Source organism: Vicia villosa, linkage group LG5 (assembly GCF_029867415.1).
Source record: "Vicia villosa cultivar HV-30 ecotype Madison, WI linkage group LG5, Vvil1.0, whole genome shotgun sequence".
Lineage (NCBI taxonomy): Eukaryota > Viridiplantae > Streptophyta > Magnoliopsida > Fabales > Fabaceae > Vicia > Vicia villosa.
In genome coordinates this window covers 129,921,877-129,939,967 of record NC_081184.1, presented here as the reverse complement: position 1 = coordinate 129,939,967, position 18,091 = coordinate 129,921,877, and the positions used below count along the sequence as shown (strand labels likewise).

Below are 18,091 nucleotides of genomic sequence, written 5' to 3'. Positions count from 1 at the left end.
TGAATAGTGCTCACCATTGCATTATCCAAATCCTCGTCCATTCATCAATTGAATGTCCATAATGCCTTTTAACATGGTGATCTTCACGAGTCTGTCTACTTGCATCAGCCATTGGGTTTTTGTGACCCCCATAATCTAGATTATGTTTGTTATTTGAAAAAGTCACGTTATGATCTCATGCAAGCGCCCAAGGCATGATACCAACACTTTTTTGACTATGTCACCACTATTGGTTTTTGCCACAGCACATAAGATCACTCCTCTTCATATATTAACAAATTTCTAACATGGCACACATTCTTATATATGTGGACGACATCTTCCTTATTACCTCCACTCATGTGCTTTGCAAATCAATTATGTCACGATTAACATTTAAATTTGCGATGCATGATCTAGGGCCTGTGAGTTACTTTTTTGGTATTGCAGTATTTCGTCACTCTAGTGACATCTTTCTCAATCAAAACATTTATGTCTTAGAGATCATCGAACGTGTTGGCATGACATCCTGCAAACTGTCAGCCACTCCTGTCGACACCAAGCAAAAAGTCAGCACCTCCGCTGGCACTCCTTATGAATATCCCTCCCTATATCAGTCTTGCAAAGGCTTTACAATATCTAACATTCACTCGACCTGACATATCATATGCAGTTCTACATATTTGTCTACACATCCAAAGGCAACCTACTCTCTCCCGTTCTAATGATGAAACATAATATAGGGGTTTTGCCAATGTTGTCTCCAAATCATGTTGGATTCCACAATATTCTCCTGAAACTTTATTTTCCTATTCCTCAAGCCACTTTGGTATATTGTAATAATACCAGTGCCATCTAGACACCAGATCGCAAACATCTTCATCAAAGAAGTTCCTCGTATTCTCTTGGTCTCTTGGTAAGAATGTGATAGAATAAATATTTTGTTATACTTTGTCATAATTAATTTCTTTTCATTGAAATACATACCTACATTTATCCATAAGCATTCCAATTATTTCATCTTTGTAATTCCTTCAAATTAGCTTTGAATTAATATTTCTTCATGGCTCTTGAAAGACTTTTCAAGAACTCCGCTTTGCTTTCGTACCTCAGCTGGACTCACATCATAGAAATTAGGTAGAACAGTTTGTCCTATACTTGAATGTAATCAGAAATTTTTGCTAGTTGGTGTTATTATTACAGATTTACTGATAATAGTTAGTAAAACAAAAACAAGCAGCCTTTATTTATATTATATTTTGGTTACAAGAGAAAAGAGACTTCATTCTTCTTATTATGACCGTATGACATTATTTATAGCAACACACAACCTTAACTAACTTAGCACATATATGTTATCAATGATGCATCTTTATTTCTGATCCCTGCCAACATTCCTGTTCTTGTTCCTTCCAGTATTGTCCACACCAGCAGCAGCACGATCAACATTTGCTTCCTGCCCTCTCTGGCTTCCAGCAGCACCACCACGACCAGTATTTGCTTCTTGTCCCCACTGACCTCCACCAGTATTTGCATCTAGTCCCCACGGCCCCACACCGCCTCCGGCTGCAGCACCAGCCATCGGAGCACCAAATCCAGGAGCAGCAGTAGTACCATACACAGCAGTGTATTCAGTGGTTGTGGTGATGTTTGCTCCATACTCAGGCATGTCACCAACACCAGGGGCACTCCCGATGGTTTCATAAGCGTACACGGCTACAGGGTCCGCGGGGGTTCCGGTTCCGAATGCTCCGTCGTTCTTCCTAATACCACGGTCATTGATCTCACTATCGTCGGTTCTAGAAATATGTTGAGGTTCGTCACGATGTTGTTGCTGTTGTGCCATTTTAAAGAAACGAATGTTTATAGATGATGAGGAGATGAGAATGAGAATATGAGATATACAGTTATATATGTTATGGTGTTATGGATATTGATCAAAGGGAAAGAGAGTATATATACATTTGAGTTGTTAGGCGGTGCTGGTGAGGATAGTAGTCCTGCCACCGTTGCTTATACAGCATCTGCCACGTTGATTTCCATGGACTGGACATGTGGTCTCAGAATGATAATAAACTTTAATTAACATCGGTGCGGTGCTTGTGGGAGAAACTACCAGGGCAAAATGTGGAGCGAAAATGTTTAGGGAATTTTTGAGGTGAAATCATATATACAATTGATTTTTTTTGTTGAAGTCAGTTTAATTAGTCAATATATCTTTTCCCATATAATATAAGCTGATGTCACATCACTATTAGTGTTTGAAGTTGAAATCTATGGTGAGTATTTTTTTAAGAAATTTTCCTTACTGAATATGAGTCTTTCATTAAGTTAATAATAACTAAATTATGATCCACGCTATGCCTGAGACTCAAATGTGTTCTTTTAAGTATTAGACATATTAATTTTTTTTATAAAATGTGAAATAAGTATTAATTTTTTTTTATAATTTTCTTATAATTCCTTTTTATTTCTTTCAACATTTATAATAAAGTTTGTTCTTCATTATTTATTGATATTTTATAAAGAATAATTAAATTTATATATTTTAAAATATTTTGTATATTTTAGAATATTTCAAAATATCTATCTTTTATAATGTAATTTTTTAATGTATTTCAAATCAAATTGTCGTTCTTTTGAACAGATTGAAACATTAAACAAAACATTAAACGTCTGTCATTTTTTTTTCATGTTGATTTTTTATTTTAGAATGAAAAGTAATATACTTTAAAATTAAAAGCAAATATAAAATCAAAATATTTTAAAAATATTATAATATAATTAATTTAATATTATAAAAAATATTTATAAAATAAAATATGCTAGAATAGAAGTTGTCGAACATATTTTAAGTGTAATTATAAAATTCAATATTAGTGTATGTAGAACAAAGACAATGGATGAAGAGCGAAGAATAAAAAGTATTTGTTGGCATTGAAAGAGATATATTTCGTTTTAATTTGTTTTTCAAAGAATTTTAAGTTTCTTATATTATAAAAGAATTCAAAAAACCAAATGTGTTTTTTGAGTATGTTTTTTATTATGTTCTTATGAATTGAGTGAATTTAAGAAGACATGAGGGAAATATAAAAAACTAACATGAAAGTATAGAAATTCAAATGTCTAGATCATAGACCTTTATACAATTTGACTTGGGAAGTATTCACACAAATAGAAAAACAACATATACGAAGTATTTTAATTTTCTTGAAAAACTTAGGAACAGAAAGTTTATGGTATAATGTTGAGCAATGCTATATCTACATCAAAATTATGAGACTGTGACTTACACCGTAATTTTCCAAACATCATTTTTAAGTGGCATATATTTCAACTTATATAAAAATAATAAATAAAATACAAAAAGTACTTGTACCGTATATTTATACGGTGTAGTTGTACAAAATCAGTGTAAACATAACCTTTCTCTATAATGTATATGATTTACAAAATACAGAAACAATGTATATGATTTACAAAATACAGAAACATTAAAAATATCATTTGCGAAGAGATAGATGTAACGCCCAGAAATTCAATTATTTGCTTAATCTAGATGTTCGGAGTGTTTAGTGAAGTTTTCGTATTTTGAGACGATTTCGTTGTGTTTTAATAAAATAAGTTATTCTGTTTTTCAAAGGTGCTATGTATCCGCTAAATGCGATGATGTGATTTATTGTTAAATGAATATGTGACGCCTCATTTGTTTGTCGAGAAATTTTGAAACTCTGATTCTTGAATATTTGCCGGGTAGAAATGGGGTGTTACAATAGACGTTATAAAAAAATTCAAGTAACGATCTCTCTCTAGAAACGCTCTGACTTCTCTCTAGGAGAGAGTTAGGGCACATCGTTCACTTTCTTCCATGGTCGAAGGTATATCGGCTCAGAGTAATGAAGGATGGATGAAGGTCTATCACAAACGCAGCGGAGGAGGGAAGAGTTTGGGTTGGGATGTGTTTCCATGGGGAGGGAGAAATACAAACTCGCGCGATTGGGGGTCGAGGAAGGCGGAGGAAGTGATCTCTTTTTACGTTTCGGAATTCCCGGATTCTCAATCAGCTAAGAACCTGTTTGATTTGTTTGGTTGCGCGGGGAATGTGGTGGAGGTTGCTGTGTCTCCGAGGAGGAATAATATTGGGAAACGATTCGCCTTCGCTCGTTTCAAGGATGTCGAGGATGGGAGGATGATGGCGGTAAGGCTCGATAACATTCAGATAGCTGGCAAGAAGATTCATGTGAATCTTCCTCGGTATGTGAGGGGTTCGAAGGAGAAGGAGGTTAGGTCAGGGAGCGGTTTCGTCCATGAACAGGCAAAGGGGCAAATCAGAAATAATGTGTTTGCAAGAAGGGATACTAGGACATTTGCAAAGGTTGTTGTGGGTGTTGCTGAGTCTTCAGGAAAGAAGGAAGGCATCGTTCCAAGCCTCACTTTTATCTCAAGTGAGGAACACAGAAAGAGGTTTCAGAAGGCTTTTGTGGCCAAAGCGTTGATTCCCGGAGCAGCGTATAACATTCAGATGCACATGGAGATGGAGGGCATCTATGCAATCAAGGTTAGTCCTCTCGGGGGTAATTTATGTTTGCTGGAAGAATTGGAGGCAGGATATATAGAGGATTTCTTGGGGCATAAGGACAATTGGTGGAATACGTGGTGGATGATTACAGAGAGGTGTGGTTGAGGATTTACGGTATTCCGGCTTTAGCTTGGCACTCGGATTTCTTTGTTAAATTGGCAGAGGTGTGGGGAATCTTTATTTGCATAGACGAGAAAACCGCTGAAGGCAAAGTTATGGACGTCGCGCGCGTGATGCTGAGAGTTCCTCTTACGCAAATTCCGGACTTCTTGTCGGTTAGCATTGACGGTGTTCTCTTCAAACTCACAGTGAGAGAGGATGCTATGGGAACAATTCGGTCCAATCCAGGTATTCCGACAACTCTTTTCTCTGTTTCTGAATCATCGGAATCCGATGACTTTGTCTGCGATAATAATTTTGATGCCGGCGACGACCTTAATTCCTTGGGATCCGAGGATAGTATTCAATTGTTCTCGACTGGCTCGAAGGAGGTTAACAGGTTTGGCGGCGGCAGAAAGGATGAGGAGGAAGGCGGAAACACGGTGTTGTCTATGCCTCTTGCGGTTTGGATTAGAAAAGAGAAGCGGTACACCCAGTTAGTGGATAATGATGAGGAAGTGGCGGTGGGCCTCTCTGTGAATTCTGGGAGTTGTGGGTATTCGGTTTCATGCTGCAAAGAAAGTAATATGGAGGATCACATTTCCAAAGTGGGACAGCATATGGTAGTGGATAAGGGAACAAGTCTTGGTGTGGCTTTGAGGGTTCACGTGGGAGAGGAGGCAGAGGGGGATAGTAAATAATGTGAGCAAGGCAGTTTTGATTGTGAGGTGGCAAAAATTAGGGAGAATGGTGGGGAGGGCAGTAGGGAGGTGATTAAACAGGGGGTTGATGTTTCGGACCAGAGCTTCGTTAAATCGGTGGAGGGATGTTCTGTAACTCTCAAGGAGGATGATTTGTCACATAGAGGCGTTAAAAAGATAAGGTGGAAGAGTATTAATGGGGTGGGAGGTGCAGGTAATGTGTTTAAGGGGAAAAATGTAATAAGGTGTAAAAAGGGAAAGAGTTATACTCTTGGTAGTAAGCGGGACAAAACTTCGACGGCAATCCTTGCTAATAAAAAAGGATCGCTTTGGAAGCATGATTTCAAGGAAGTGGATGATAATGAAAGTGGGAGAATGTCGGTGTGTTATGGAAATTAAAAGGAGGAGTCCGATATCCGAAGAAACAATGGAAGACAATGAGATTTCTTGGAAAATGATGTTCCGGGAAAACTTCGGTCGGCTATTGTAGCTTTAGGGGTGGTGGATGCGGAAGGAAGAGACAAGCTTATTGGTAGAATAGAGAACTTGGAAAAAGAAGGAGGGATAGGTGGAAGGGTTAGGAAGGAGATAAAATCGGTGTCTCAATGATACTAGGATCTTTGAACATTAGAGGGGGAGTGAATGCACTCAAAAGGAGAAGAATCTCTTCTTTGATTAATAAAGGAAAAGCGGATATTTTTTTGGTTCAAGAAACGAAGGTCACTAGTATGAATGATGATATAGCGCATAGTTTTTGGAGATGTCCGAATTTGGGTTACTCTTATGTTAATTCGATGGGAAGATCGGGGGGATTGCTCACTTTGTGGAATAAGGATAATGTGGAAGTGGTGAATAGCTTCAAAAGAGAAGGTTTTTTGGGGGTTAAAGTGCGGTGGAAGAATCATTTATATTTTGTGGTTAATATTTACTCCTCTTGTGATTTGGGAAAAAAGAAAACTTTGTGGAACGAATTACTTGTCACGATGGAAAGATTCAAAGACGGTGAATGGGTTATGGGTGGAGATTTCAACGCCATAAAAAATGTAAGAGAAAGAAAAGGGAGGGCGGTTATGTATAACAATAGGGAGGCGGTTTTATTTGCGGATTTCATTAACAAATCTTCTTTGGTTGACATTCCTTGCAAAGGGAAGAAATTTTCTTGGTTTAGTGGAGATGGCAAGTCAAGAAGTAGGATAGACCGTTTTCTTTTATCTATCAATGTAGTTAACAAGTGGGAGATAATCGGTCAATTTATTGGAGATCGGGATATTTCGGATCATTGTCCTATTTGGTTGTTGTCGGATAAATCTAATTGGGGTCCTAAACCGTTTAGATTTAACAATGAGTGGTTCTCTAGCGAGTCTTTTATTCCGTTCGTGGAGAAAGAATGGAAAAGTTTGAAGGTTGGAGGTAGAGGTGATTTTGTGTTAAAAGAAAAGCTTAAACTTTTTAAAGAGAGGCTCAAATGGTGGAATAAGGGGGTATTCGGGAAATTTGATTTGGAGATGGAGGAAGTGGTTAGGGATATTAACTTGGCTGATGAGAAATTGGAGTCAGAAGATGACGCTTTTTTCAATGAGAATCTAGAAAAGAGAAGGGAAGCGTGTTGTAGATTTTGGAAGAACTTGAGCATTATAGAGAATATGCTTCTCCAAAAATCTAAGTTAAAGTGGATTCAAGAGGGAGACTCGAATAGTGGATTTTTTCATAAGGTGATGAAGGAAAGAAGAAGACGTAATCATATTGGGCCAATTTTATCATCGAACGGAATGGTTGAAACGATGGAAGAGGTGAAAGAAGCGGTTTTCAATCATTTTGGGAATAAATTTATTGAATTGGAAAAGGTTAGACCGATGTTAGACGGTGTTTCTTTTAATGCCATTGGTGAAGAGGAAGCGGCGGGGCTTGAAAAACCGTTTCTTGAAAGAGAGATTAAAGAGGCAATATGGGATTGTGGTGGAGATAAAAGTCCGGGGCCGGATGGGTATTCTTTTCTCTTTTTAAAGAGATGTTGGCACGTAATTAAACAAGACTTTATTAATTACTTCAACCACTTTTTTGAGGGAAGTTCTATTTCTAAGGCGGTTTGCTCCTCCTTTTTGACTTTGATTCCCAAGTCTTAAAATCCCTTGAGTTTGGATGATTATAGGCCGATTTGTTTAGTAGGGTGTATGTACAAAGCGGTGACTAAACTTTTGGCGGGGAGATTGAAAGGAGTGCTCAATACTATCATTTCGCCTTGTCAAAATGCTTTTGTTCCCGGGAGACAATTATTGGATGGTGTGCTTGTGGCTAATGAGGTGGTTGACTACGCTAGAAAATAAGGGAAAAGTTGTATTCTTTTTAAAGTTGACTTTGAGAAAGCTTATGATAATGTGAGTTGGAGTTTCATTAGGTACATGCTTAATAGGATGGGGTTTGGAGCGAAATGGATGAAATGGATGGAATTAATGGTGTTCAATAGTAGTATGTCGGTGCTTTTCAATGGAAGTCCTATAAAAGAGTTTCTTGTTAAAAGAGGATTGAGACAAGGAGATCCTCATTCTCCTCTTTTTTTTTGTGATAGCGGCGGAAGGGCTTACGGGTCTTATTAGAAAATCAATTGAAGTGGGGGAATTTCAAAGTTTTGACATTAAGGGTTCTTGTAAAGTGGACATTCTCCAATTTGCGGATGACACTTTAATTGCGGGTGAAGGCAATTGGAAACAAGTTCGGGCGATTAAAGCGGTGCTTCGGGCCTTTGAAATAGTGTCCGGTCTTGGTATTAACTTTCACAAAAGTAAGTTGATTGGGATTAATACTAACAATTATTTCTTGGATGCGGCTTCTCTCTTTCTTTCTTGCAAAAAGGAAGAGAGCAATTTGTATTTTCTTGGTATTCCGATAGGTTTCAATCCAAGGAAGGAGGCTTCATGGTACCCGTTAATTTCAAAGATGAAGAATCGTTTGGAAGGATGGAAGAATCGGTTTTTGAATTTGGGAGGAAGAATTACTCTTTTGAAGTCTGTGCTTAGTTCTTTAGCCATTACACTTCAAAATGCCGAGAAGCGTGGTCAAGAAGATGACTTCTATTCAAAATAAGTTTCTATGGGAGGGTGTGGAGAAGAAAAGAAGAATTCATTGGGTTAAATGGGATGATGTTACTTTACCGTTTGAGAAAGGAGGTCTAGGTGTGAAGAATATTTCTTTTTTTAATCTAGCTCTCCTTAACAAATGGAGATGGAGGATCCTAGAAGGGCACAATTCCTTATGGTACAATATATTGAAGTCTCGTTATGGGGATCTTTCGTCGGCTATTTTGAATGCCGGTAAGGAGTTAAAAGTCTCTCCCCCTTGTTCCGTTTGGTGGAAAGATATTTTAAAGTTAGGCTCTTTTTCTTCTAATTCATCTTCTTCTTCTTTTTCTTATTATTTTGATCCCATAAAAGCTCCTTCTAAGTTCACCGTTCATAATGGCTATAATACTCTGTTTCGGGAATCCTCGTGGTTGGAGGATATTCCTTTGAAAGATGTTTTTTCGGATTTATTTGATGCTTCTTTGTTGAAGGGTGTATCGGTGGCGGGGATGGGAGGTTGGAGGGATGATAGGTGGCGTTGGGGAGATTTAGGCTTGAAAGAGGATGGGTTGAGGGAAAATGGCTTCGGTAATTTTTTGGAAGACTTGAAGGAACGGTTGGAGGTTTTTGAGGGGTGGAAGGAAGGGAAGGATTTGGTTACTTGGAAGGGAAATGCGGATTCTACTTTTTCGGTGTCTTCTTGTTATAATTATTATAATCACATTAGAATTCCTTTCGGACCTCCAAACAAGAATGACGTAGCGTTTGGCTTTCTTTGGAAATTGGATGTTCCGCTCAAAATAAAGGCGTTTGGATGGAGACTTTTTCGGAATAGGCTTCCCACAAAAGAGCTTTTGTTGAGAAGAGGTATTACTTTATCTATTGAAGATTTAAATTGTTTTATGTGTGGGAATGGTGTGGAGAACATGAAGCATTTATTTTTTAGTTGCGCGGTGGTGGGGAAGGTTTGGAGGGGGATTTCTTTGTGGGTTGACAAAGGGGACATCGGTGAGGAAGACGGGATGGGAAATTTTTTGAATTGGCACCGGTATTTCCGTTTAAAAGGGGTGAAAGATAGGAAGTTAGGGGTGGTGTGGCTCGCCATTACTTGGACCATTTGGTTGCTAAGGAATGGAGTGAGCTTCCGGAAGGACAAGTGGAGCGTTGATGACACCGTGTGGAATATTAAGATGCTCGTTTGGAAGTGGACTTTTTGTGGGAAAATTACTCATTCCAAATGTTCTTTTTACGAGTTTTCTAAAGACCCGTTGTTTTTCCTCTCGTAATTTTATTTGGTTTGTAATTTTCTTTTTGTTGGGTTTTTCCCGTGTCCCCTTGTAAACGATTCGGAGAACTCTTTGTTCTCTATTCAATATATCTTGCTTATTGAAAAAAAAAAACATTTTAACTCCAATATACTTACGATAACACTATCAAAATACAACTTAAAGTAATTTTTTTAAGACTTTCTACATTACCTCATCACCACTTATTGGTTTTCAATTGGTTTTCATTTAGTTTGCTTTCCATGTGAAGGATACTTCATGTGGTTGACAAGGATGTGCTAATGAATAGTTGAAAATTCATCACTTGAATAGAGTTTTATATAACATATAAACGACAACGAATAATTTATAATTTATAATGAGTGTCCTTATTTCAATGTAGTTATGGAATTGGAGGAAGCAAAATCATATCTTAATTACCATATTTATTACATGAAAGTCAATTGAATGATAACGTTCTAATAATACTTTGTACAACTTCTTCTTCTTTGTATTCCTTCTTCCAATTTTGACCTCTATTTTGTGCTACTTTAATTTAAATTTCTAAATCATATCCTTCTTATTCGACCTCTTTGCTCTCACCGTGTTCTAGTTTAATTTTTTTTAGCTTTTAGAGCAAACGTTCATGTACTTCGTATTAGTTGTGGTGTTCATCAAAGTAATACTTTCATGTTGTTATAGTTGTTCATATCCATTCCAATCTTTATATTTTTTCAAAGTTGATTTTAGTTATCACACAAAATATTGAATTGAGTTTTAAGGTTTGTAATTTTAGTTGAATTGAATTCTTACCCACAAACATTGATTTGAGGATTATGAGGATTAGGTTTGAATTTAAAATTGACGTTGATTTCAATTCTTACCCAAAAACAATAATTTGGGGGTTAAGATTTATGGATTAGATTTGTATTTAAAATTGAAGTTGATTTGAATTCTTACCTAGAAATTATAAAATTGGGGGTTAGGATTTGTATTTTATGAAATTCATAAATTCTAAAATTGATTTGAACTTTTACACGATAAAGGTTTGTATTTTATGAAATTCATAAATTATGAAATTGATTTGATTCGAGTTCTCACCCAGAAATTCGGTAATTGGGGATTATGACTTGTATTTTATGAAACTCATAAATTATAAATTATGTAATTGGGGATTATGGCTTGTATTTTATGAAATTCATAAATTATAAAATTGATTTAAAATCTTACCTAGAAATTATGTAATTTGGGATTAGGGTTTGTATTTAATCAAATTCATAAATTATGAATTTTCATTTGCATTAAATTGAAAGATTGTGAAATAAGCTGCATTCAATAGAATCTTTAGGCTCTATTTAGGAGTTTGGAAGGGAAGGGAAAGGAAGGGAATGGAAGAGAAGGGAAGGAAAAGCTTTATAAAAAGAGAATGATTGAATGGAAAGAATTGAAGAATTTTGGTTGGAAGGGTTTTGCAGAGTTTGCTTTTATTCATAACATCAAAAACCCCTAATTTTGGAGAACTCAAAATTTGTATTGAAGGAGGATTTTGGAGAACTTACATAAATTTTTCAAATATATTTTCTGTTGTTATAGTATTCTGAAAATTAAAGATATAGTAATGATAAACACTCTTTTATTATTCTATAAAAAATCATTTTTCAAAATTTGTCAAATATTTTCTTATATTTTTTTTAAAAATTCACTTTTGGAAGCCTTTCCTTTCCCTCCTCCCCAAACTCCCAAACAAAGCCTTAGGGTTTGATTTGAATTGAGAATTTATATTTTGATGACGTGTTATTTAATTGTTAGCATTTCAATTGAATTGTGAAACTAGATTGTGATATTTTTCAAATTTAGTTTGTGTGCTATTGTGAATTATTTTGATACTTTATTCTTCAATTTTTTTTTTTGCATTTAAGTAATGAATGCAATATCTTCACTCTGATCCCATGTAAGGAAAACTATTGTATAAGGTTCTTATGAGAGAAAGGAAACAAATGAGCTAACGGTTGACGAGTTTAATCTCCAAAAGACACACTGAAGAAGGGGTTGAATGGGTGAACAAATCAAAGTTAATGGGTTGTATTGACAAGACCATATACTTTCTCTATGTCGTATGCAAGAACTTGGCATAAGAAATACATGCCTGTAAATTTGAGATAAGTTCTAGTACATTAATTTTATAGAAAGATATCATATATTATGCTCTGTATTTGAGTTCAATAATGTAAACTTTACAGTTACAAATGAAGGTTGTTTAATGTACCTTAATTAGACAAGTCCAAAAGTTTGATAAATTATGATTTATTCAATGTAATGATAAACAAGTAACTTGTACAGAACGATGTCGTAGATAATGCTCTATGTTTGAGTTCAAATTTACATGCATATTGTATCATGAAAATTGTTGTTCATTTTTAATATCAAATTTTGATTTTCAATATCAAATTGTTAAAGAGCTTAGATTAATACATGAAAAATTTTGTTGATTTCTAAAACAAATTTTGTTAGAATAAATTTTTTCCACTTTATTGCCTAAGGTTGACTTCTACTATTAGATATTAACATAAGTTAGATGAATATGCAGGTGATTAGAGATGGAGTCAACATGTGAAGAAGGAGAATATGAATTCTAAAGTCAGATGTACTTAATTATATTCTAAAGAGGTATGTTAAATCCAGACGTAAAAAAATGTTAAGTGTATTTGGTGTGTATGTTAAATTCAGACAACAAAATGTACTAGTAACCATGAAAATAATTCATAGAGTGAAAGATCACATAATCCAAAATACAAAGAAGTTATCCGCCAAACATGGAACATCAACCAAATTAATACCAAATTATCCAAACTCAAAAAGATTAACACAAATAGAATAGCCAAAATAAAATTCAATTAGAACAAAACCAACATAATGCAAAATTATCCCAAACTTCATACTTTAACCAATGCCTTCCTTCTCTTTTCCTAAACATTCCAACAATATGTAGCCTTTGGCATAACTTCGTTCAACAAAACATTATTAGAAGATTGAAGGAGATAAAGTGAAAGTTTCATCCTTGTGGTACTCACAACCTGCATATAATTATAAATATTTAGGAAAATTAGAAATATAATGAGAGGGGAAATTCTTAAAAGGCAAGGATCACTTAGTTCAACTTACAATTATGTTTTCATAATCATTATTGAATGGACACTCAATCATCCATTTAGCCACCCACACTCCACGATCATTTCTATGACCATAGTAGCTTTTGATCATCCTAGCTTCTGATCATCCTCAAATTCCGAGCCAATACACAGAACCAAACACTTTATCCTTAAACAAAAGTTTAGATAAAACCAATTCTTTCTAGCGCTTGATTTTCAAAAGATAGACATGATACTTTGGCACAAAGACAGTAGCAACACTACCACTACTAGAAAATTCATTTTTAGTGATCGAAAAGTTTTGGTCACTGTAGTGACTGAAATAGCCACCAAAATTTGATATTCATGAGCAAGTTTTAAGAGGTCACTAAAATAAATCAACCACCAATTTAGAGACCAAAATGTTGTGACCGAATTAGCCACCAAAATTTGATATTCATAAGCCAATTTTAAGAGGTCACTAAATCGGCCACGAAATACTATTTTTATATACAATTTAATTTATATATAAAAATTAGAGACCGAAATTTCGGTCACTAATATTTTTTGTTTTTCTAGAATAGCCAAGACCTTCTCCGCTGTTTCTTCCAACTTTATACATCATAGAGGCCAATTTTGTCCTATTAAAGCCATAAATGACAAACTCCTTATAAGCATTTTCATACTTATTAAGAGGTTTGTCAACCATGTCATTTATTAAAGTAATACGATCTCTTTTAGATTCAATACTTTTGTTTTTATTGAAATATGATTCATCTTTCAAGAGATCATAACGCTTTTTCATAATTTCTACATATCTAACTTTAACTCGACACACACCTTTAACATATTTAGCAAGATTAATTAAATCATAATGAGATAAGTTAGAAAATATCTCATTTACTGAGCCATTTACAACCTCATCCTCATGGGTATACAAGTCTTGTTTCTTCCCGCCTCTCAAGATTTCTTTCGACCTCTTTATGACTTTCAGGATACCTTTCTCTCCTTTGAAAACATATCCTTTCTTGTCAAATTCATCCAGAGAAATCAAATTTATCTTAAGATTAGGTACATACTTGGCACCAGTCAATAGTTGTATTAACTCATCACGGAGCTTGAATCTTGCAGATCCAATACCTGCAATCTTGAAGGCTTTGTTGTTTCCTAACAACACTGACCCACCATCTTGATCACATAATTCCTCAAACACGTATTTGTTTGGAGTCATGTGCTAAGTATATCCTTTCCTTACTAGAGTTGCTGCTTGAAACTACAAGAACATCAGATGATTCGAAATCATCTTGCACAATAGTTGTGTAGTCATTATCCTTACCTCCACGATTATTCAAGCGTTCATGACACATCTTTCTTGTATGACTCTCCTTCTTACAATGATAACACCTAATTTCAAGAGCATTGCCATTATTCAACTGTGTTGATCTTTACTCTTCTGCTTCTTCTCAAACATACTATCCTTCTTCTAGAATTTTCCTTTTATAGAAAATCCTTCAGCAACAGATGATGGCTTCTGCTCCTTTCTTTCGTTCAAGTCTTTCGAGTACAAGGATGATTGAACTTCTTCAAAGGTTTGGAACTCCCATCCATACAAGAGAGTTTATTTAAAGTGAGCATGAGAACTGAGTAAAGCACACAACAACAACAACAACAACGTTTGATCTTCATCATTGATGGTAACATCAATATCCAGCTGCTCTGTCAAGACTTTGTCTCACTTATCTTGAATGAATACAGAGCTTGCTTCAGGTAGAGACAATTTATCAAGGATTTGGTCATGTATAATTCATCCAGTTTCAGCCATACACCTGTGACAGTTTTCTTCTTTGAGACCTGTCAGAGAACCTTATCATCAAGGCTCAAAATGATGACACTGCGGGCTTTCTTGATCATTGTCACCTTCTCATTCTCTGCTAGGGAAGCATTCATCTTCTTTGATCCTTTTAACGCTTCTAACAAACCCCATTGAATAAGAAGAGCTTGCATCTTGAAGCTCCATAAATCGAAATCATTCACTCTGGTGAATTTCTCAATCTCATACTTTGTTGATGACATCATGATCCACGCTCACCGCACCAATTTGTTGAAACAAACTATAGCAATAACAGTGTGATTCAGTGAGGAATAAAGAGTTTCATGATTGACAAAAAAATGGTTAGTTAACAAAGGGGAGAGAAGAAGGAAGAAGAAGAAAACAAAAAAATAGGACTGATTAAAACCATTATTCTTAACTTTCTCATTAGGGTTTATGATTACAAATATTATAGAATTAACAATCAACTTCAATCTCTCTCAACAACCTGAGCGATCAGCCTATTTATAGACTACTAGCTATGTATGTTATGTATGATGATAACCCATATACATACATCACATACACAATTAACTTAGACACTAATCTAGCTTAAACAACAAGCTAACTTATACAACTACCTGCTAGAACAAACATCGACTACAACACGCACATCTTAGACTAACAAACACCAACTACAACATGCAATACTAAGTCTAATCATAAAACTATCCTATCAAGACTAAAGTTCAGTCCAATTACCTCAATCTCATTTCAAACCAAATGAAATATGTTTTCAACAAACTATATATTACATAAATCAATTTTTATATAAAATGTGCAAGATAAAAACGATAAGTTAGTAAGGTAAGACAGAAGCTAAAGCAAAACTGCTCCCAAACAACAACACCAAATCTCACATACAAAAGCTAAACCCAAAACCAGCATACCATACAAAGAACCCATCAAGACACTAATAAAACTCACAAATTTATGGTAGCCAAACCATGTCTTCCACCAGAACCGCTCCAAAGGATTGAAAACTCACAATAGAAAACTGCCACAGACACCCAAAATCACAGCCACGCCTAACAACCCGGTACTGCCACTGAGCCACCATCTCAACGCCTCTTTCCTACCGATTTCACCAACACCAACTCTCCCAAATGAAATATAAGTAATGGATTTGAAATACAATTTTTTATTCTTCCAACTATTTAGCCTGTTTCAAAAAGTTCTTGAACCATTGAACAGATTGTTTTGGATATCTCTTCAAGTTATCATTGTAATCAACAAAATACAGACCAAATCTTGCAGTGTATCCAGCTGGCCAATCCCAATTATCCATCAATGACCAAGCAAAATATCCTTTCACATTGCAACCATCATCTCTGCAATTACCCAAATCAATACTTCATTAATTAACTTGTTAACTTCATAATTTGACCATGGAGATAATTAACTTATTACATACTTAATAGCTTTTTGTAGATAAGATAAATAGGCTTTGAAGTATCGAACCCGTTTCTCATCCTTCAAAGCTTCCTCCATGGAAATAACTCAACTATTTGGATCATCCATCCCTGTGAAATTATTGCAGACTTCTATTTATAAATGCAAGATGGAAGATCGAGATATCATGAGAGTTTGAAGATTACCATTTTCGGTGATAAAGACAGGAGGGTTCCTATACTTTTGTTTGATGTAGTTCATTAAGGTTCTCAAACTTTGTGGCACAATATATAACCATATAGAATTTGCCTGCAATTCAGAATTTATATATATTAATGAAACTACGCCATTACCGCGATATGTGGTTAATATAAGGATAGTTGATTATAATTGAATATGATAACAATAAATTACATTACATTTTGATGTATAACTTACTCTTTCTACAAAAATGTTAGTGCCATTGAATGCTGAAAATGAAAGAAAAGGAAATAATCACTTAGTGGCAATGCAAAACCAAAAAATTATAAAGCATTTTGATAATGTTTGGTATGAAACTTACGAAGTGAAATGGTACCGGAGTCTGCAATAGCATCATTGAGCAAAATTCCGATTACATTAGCGGAATCTTTTCTTGTATAAAATGTGGTGTAATGATTGATTCCAACAAAATCTAATGAACCCTTAACAAGAGCAGCCTCAGATGGAGAAAACTTCGGCAGCCTGTTTCCAACTTGGCTTCTCATTGAACTCGGATAATCTCCAAACATCAAAGGATCAAGAAACCTACCATTAACACATTTAACAATTAGTAATTAAGATTGAGTTATTATCACTTTCTTAAGCCTTAATTTCAAATGTAAGCAAAAGGTAATTAGTTTTCATATCAATGATTTTCAATCTATTATGTAGTATGTGAATGATAACTTACCAGCCTAGCTGAAAATCTTGAGCTCTCTGAGCTGCTTCAATGTCTTCTTGAGTGTTTGTGGCAGGCTCAAACCAAATTACATCAAAAGCTATTCCAAGTGATCCACCCTGTATATTCTGTTGAATAGCCGAGTTATTAGTAGTAGTTTATATCCAAAACAATTTTCGATGGATTTCAACTTGAATTTTCACAAGGTTCTTCCAAGCTGCCGATAACTTTACCTTATACTTTTTCCTGTAAATATCAGCTACTGATGCATGAGAAAGTAGGACATTATGAGCAACAATGTAAGGTTCAGTCGCAGAGTTCCCTGCTCTACAAAACAGGTGAAGGAGAATAGAGCATCGTCCGGGCGCTTATAAACCGACATCATATCCTTGTATAGAAAATGTATGTGGCTCATTGAATGTAATCCAGTGCTTCACCCTATCCCCAAATTCCTGAAAACACGTCTCAGCAAAAGTTGCAAAGTCCTTTCTGTAATGCATATAAATCATACAAGTGTTGTTTTCAATTTCATGTCCAGAATCATAAGAATAGTTTCAAATCGTGTTTAAAGTAATTTGTAACATTCTATACATGATCTCAGTGCTGAGCCATCCCTTATACTTGTCTTCTAAGGCTTGAGGTAAGTCCCAGTGATAGAGTGTCACGTAAGGTTCGATTCCTACAAATGTAATGGATGATCAAGCAAACAAAAGCATGCATAACTACTAACTAAAACTATAAACAGATTTGATGAGATGAAACGATTATGGAGGGATAATAACGAGAGAGCTACCTTTTGCCAGTGATGCGTTGATGACGTTATTATAATGATCAATTCCTGCTTGATTGATCGTTCCAGATCCATCTAACACATGAAATGTTTATGGTTTCAGATAACCTTTCAAAGTAGCTAGAATCAATAAAAAAACTTAAAGATGAAAATTGTTCTGGGGCCTGTCAAAGGCCCCGCGTGACAAGGAGGCTCAGTCATCAGTCCAAAATCATAAGGTGTTGAAGGTACAATATACCCACGAATTTGAGACTCGTACTCGGTCCACTGTCCACGCCACATACGGTTTCATCGTTAGATATTAACTAACCGT

At 35.3% G+C, this 18,091-nt stretch overlaps 1 protein-coding gene and 1 pseudogene across 1 annotated transcript; one reads left to right on the top strand and one right to left on the bottom strand.

Moving 5' to 3' along the window:
* The first annotated feature begins 6,086 nt into the window (after positions 1-6,086).
* Positions 6,087-7,952, top strand: LOC131605436 (uncharacterized). Its single transcript, XM_058877789.1, has 2 exons — positions 6,087-7,342; positions 7,754-7,952. Exons 1-2 carry the CDS (start codon positions 6,087-6,089, stop codon positions 7,950-7,952), a joined length of 1,455 nt encoding a protein of 484 aa, XP_058733772.1.
* Positions 7,953-15,436: 7,484 nt separating this feature from the next.
* On the bottom strand, positions 15,437-17,869 carry LOC131605435 (beta-glucosidase 40-like; annotated as a pseudogene).
* Between the last annotated feature and the right edge of the window lie 222 nt (positions 17,870-18,091).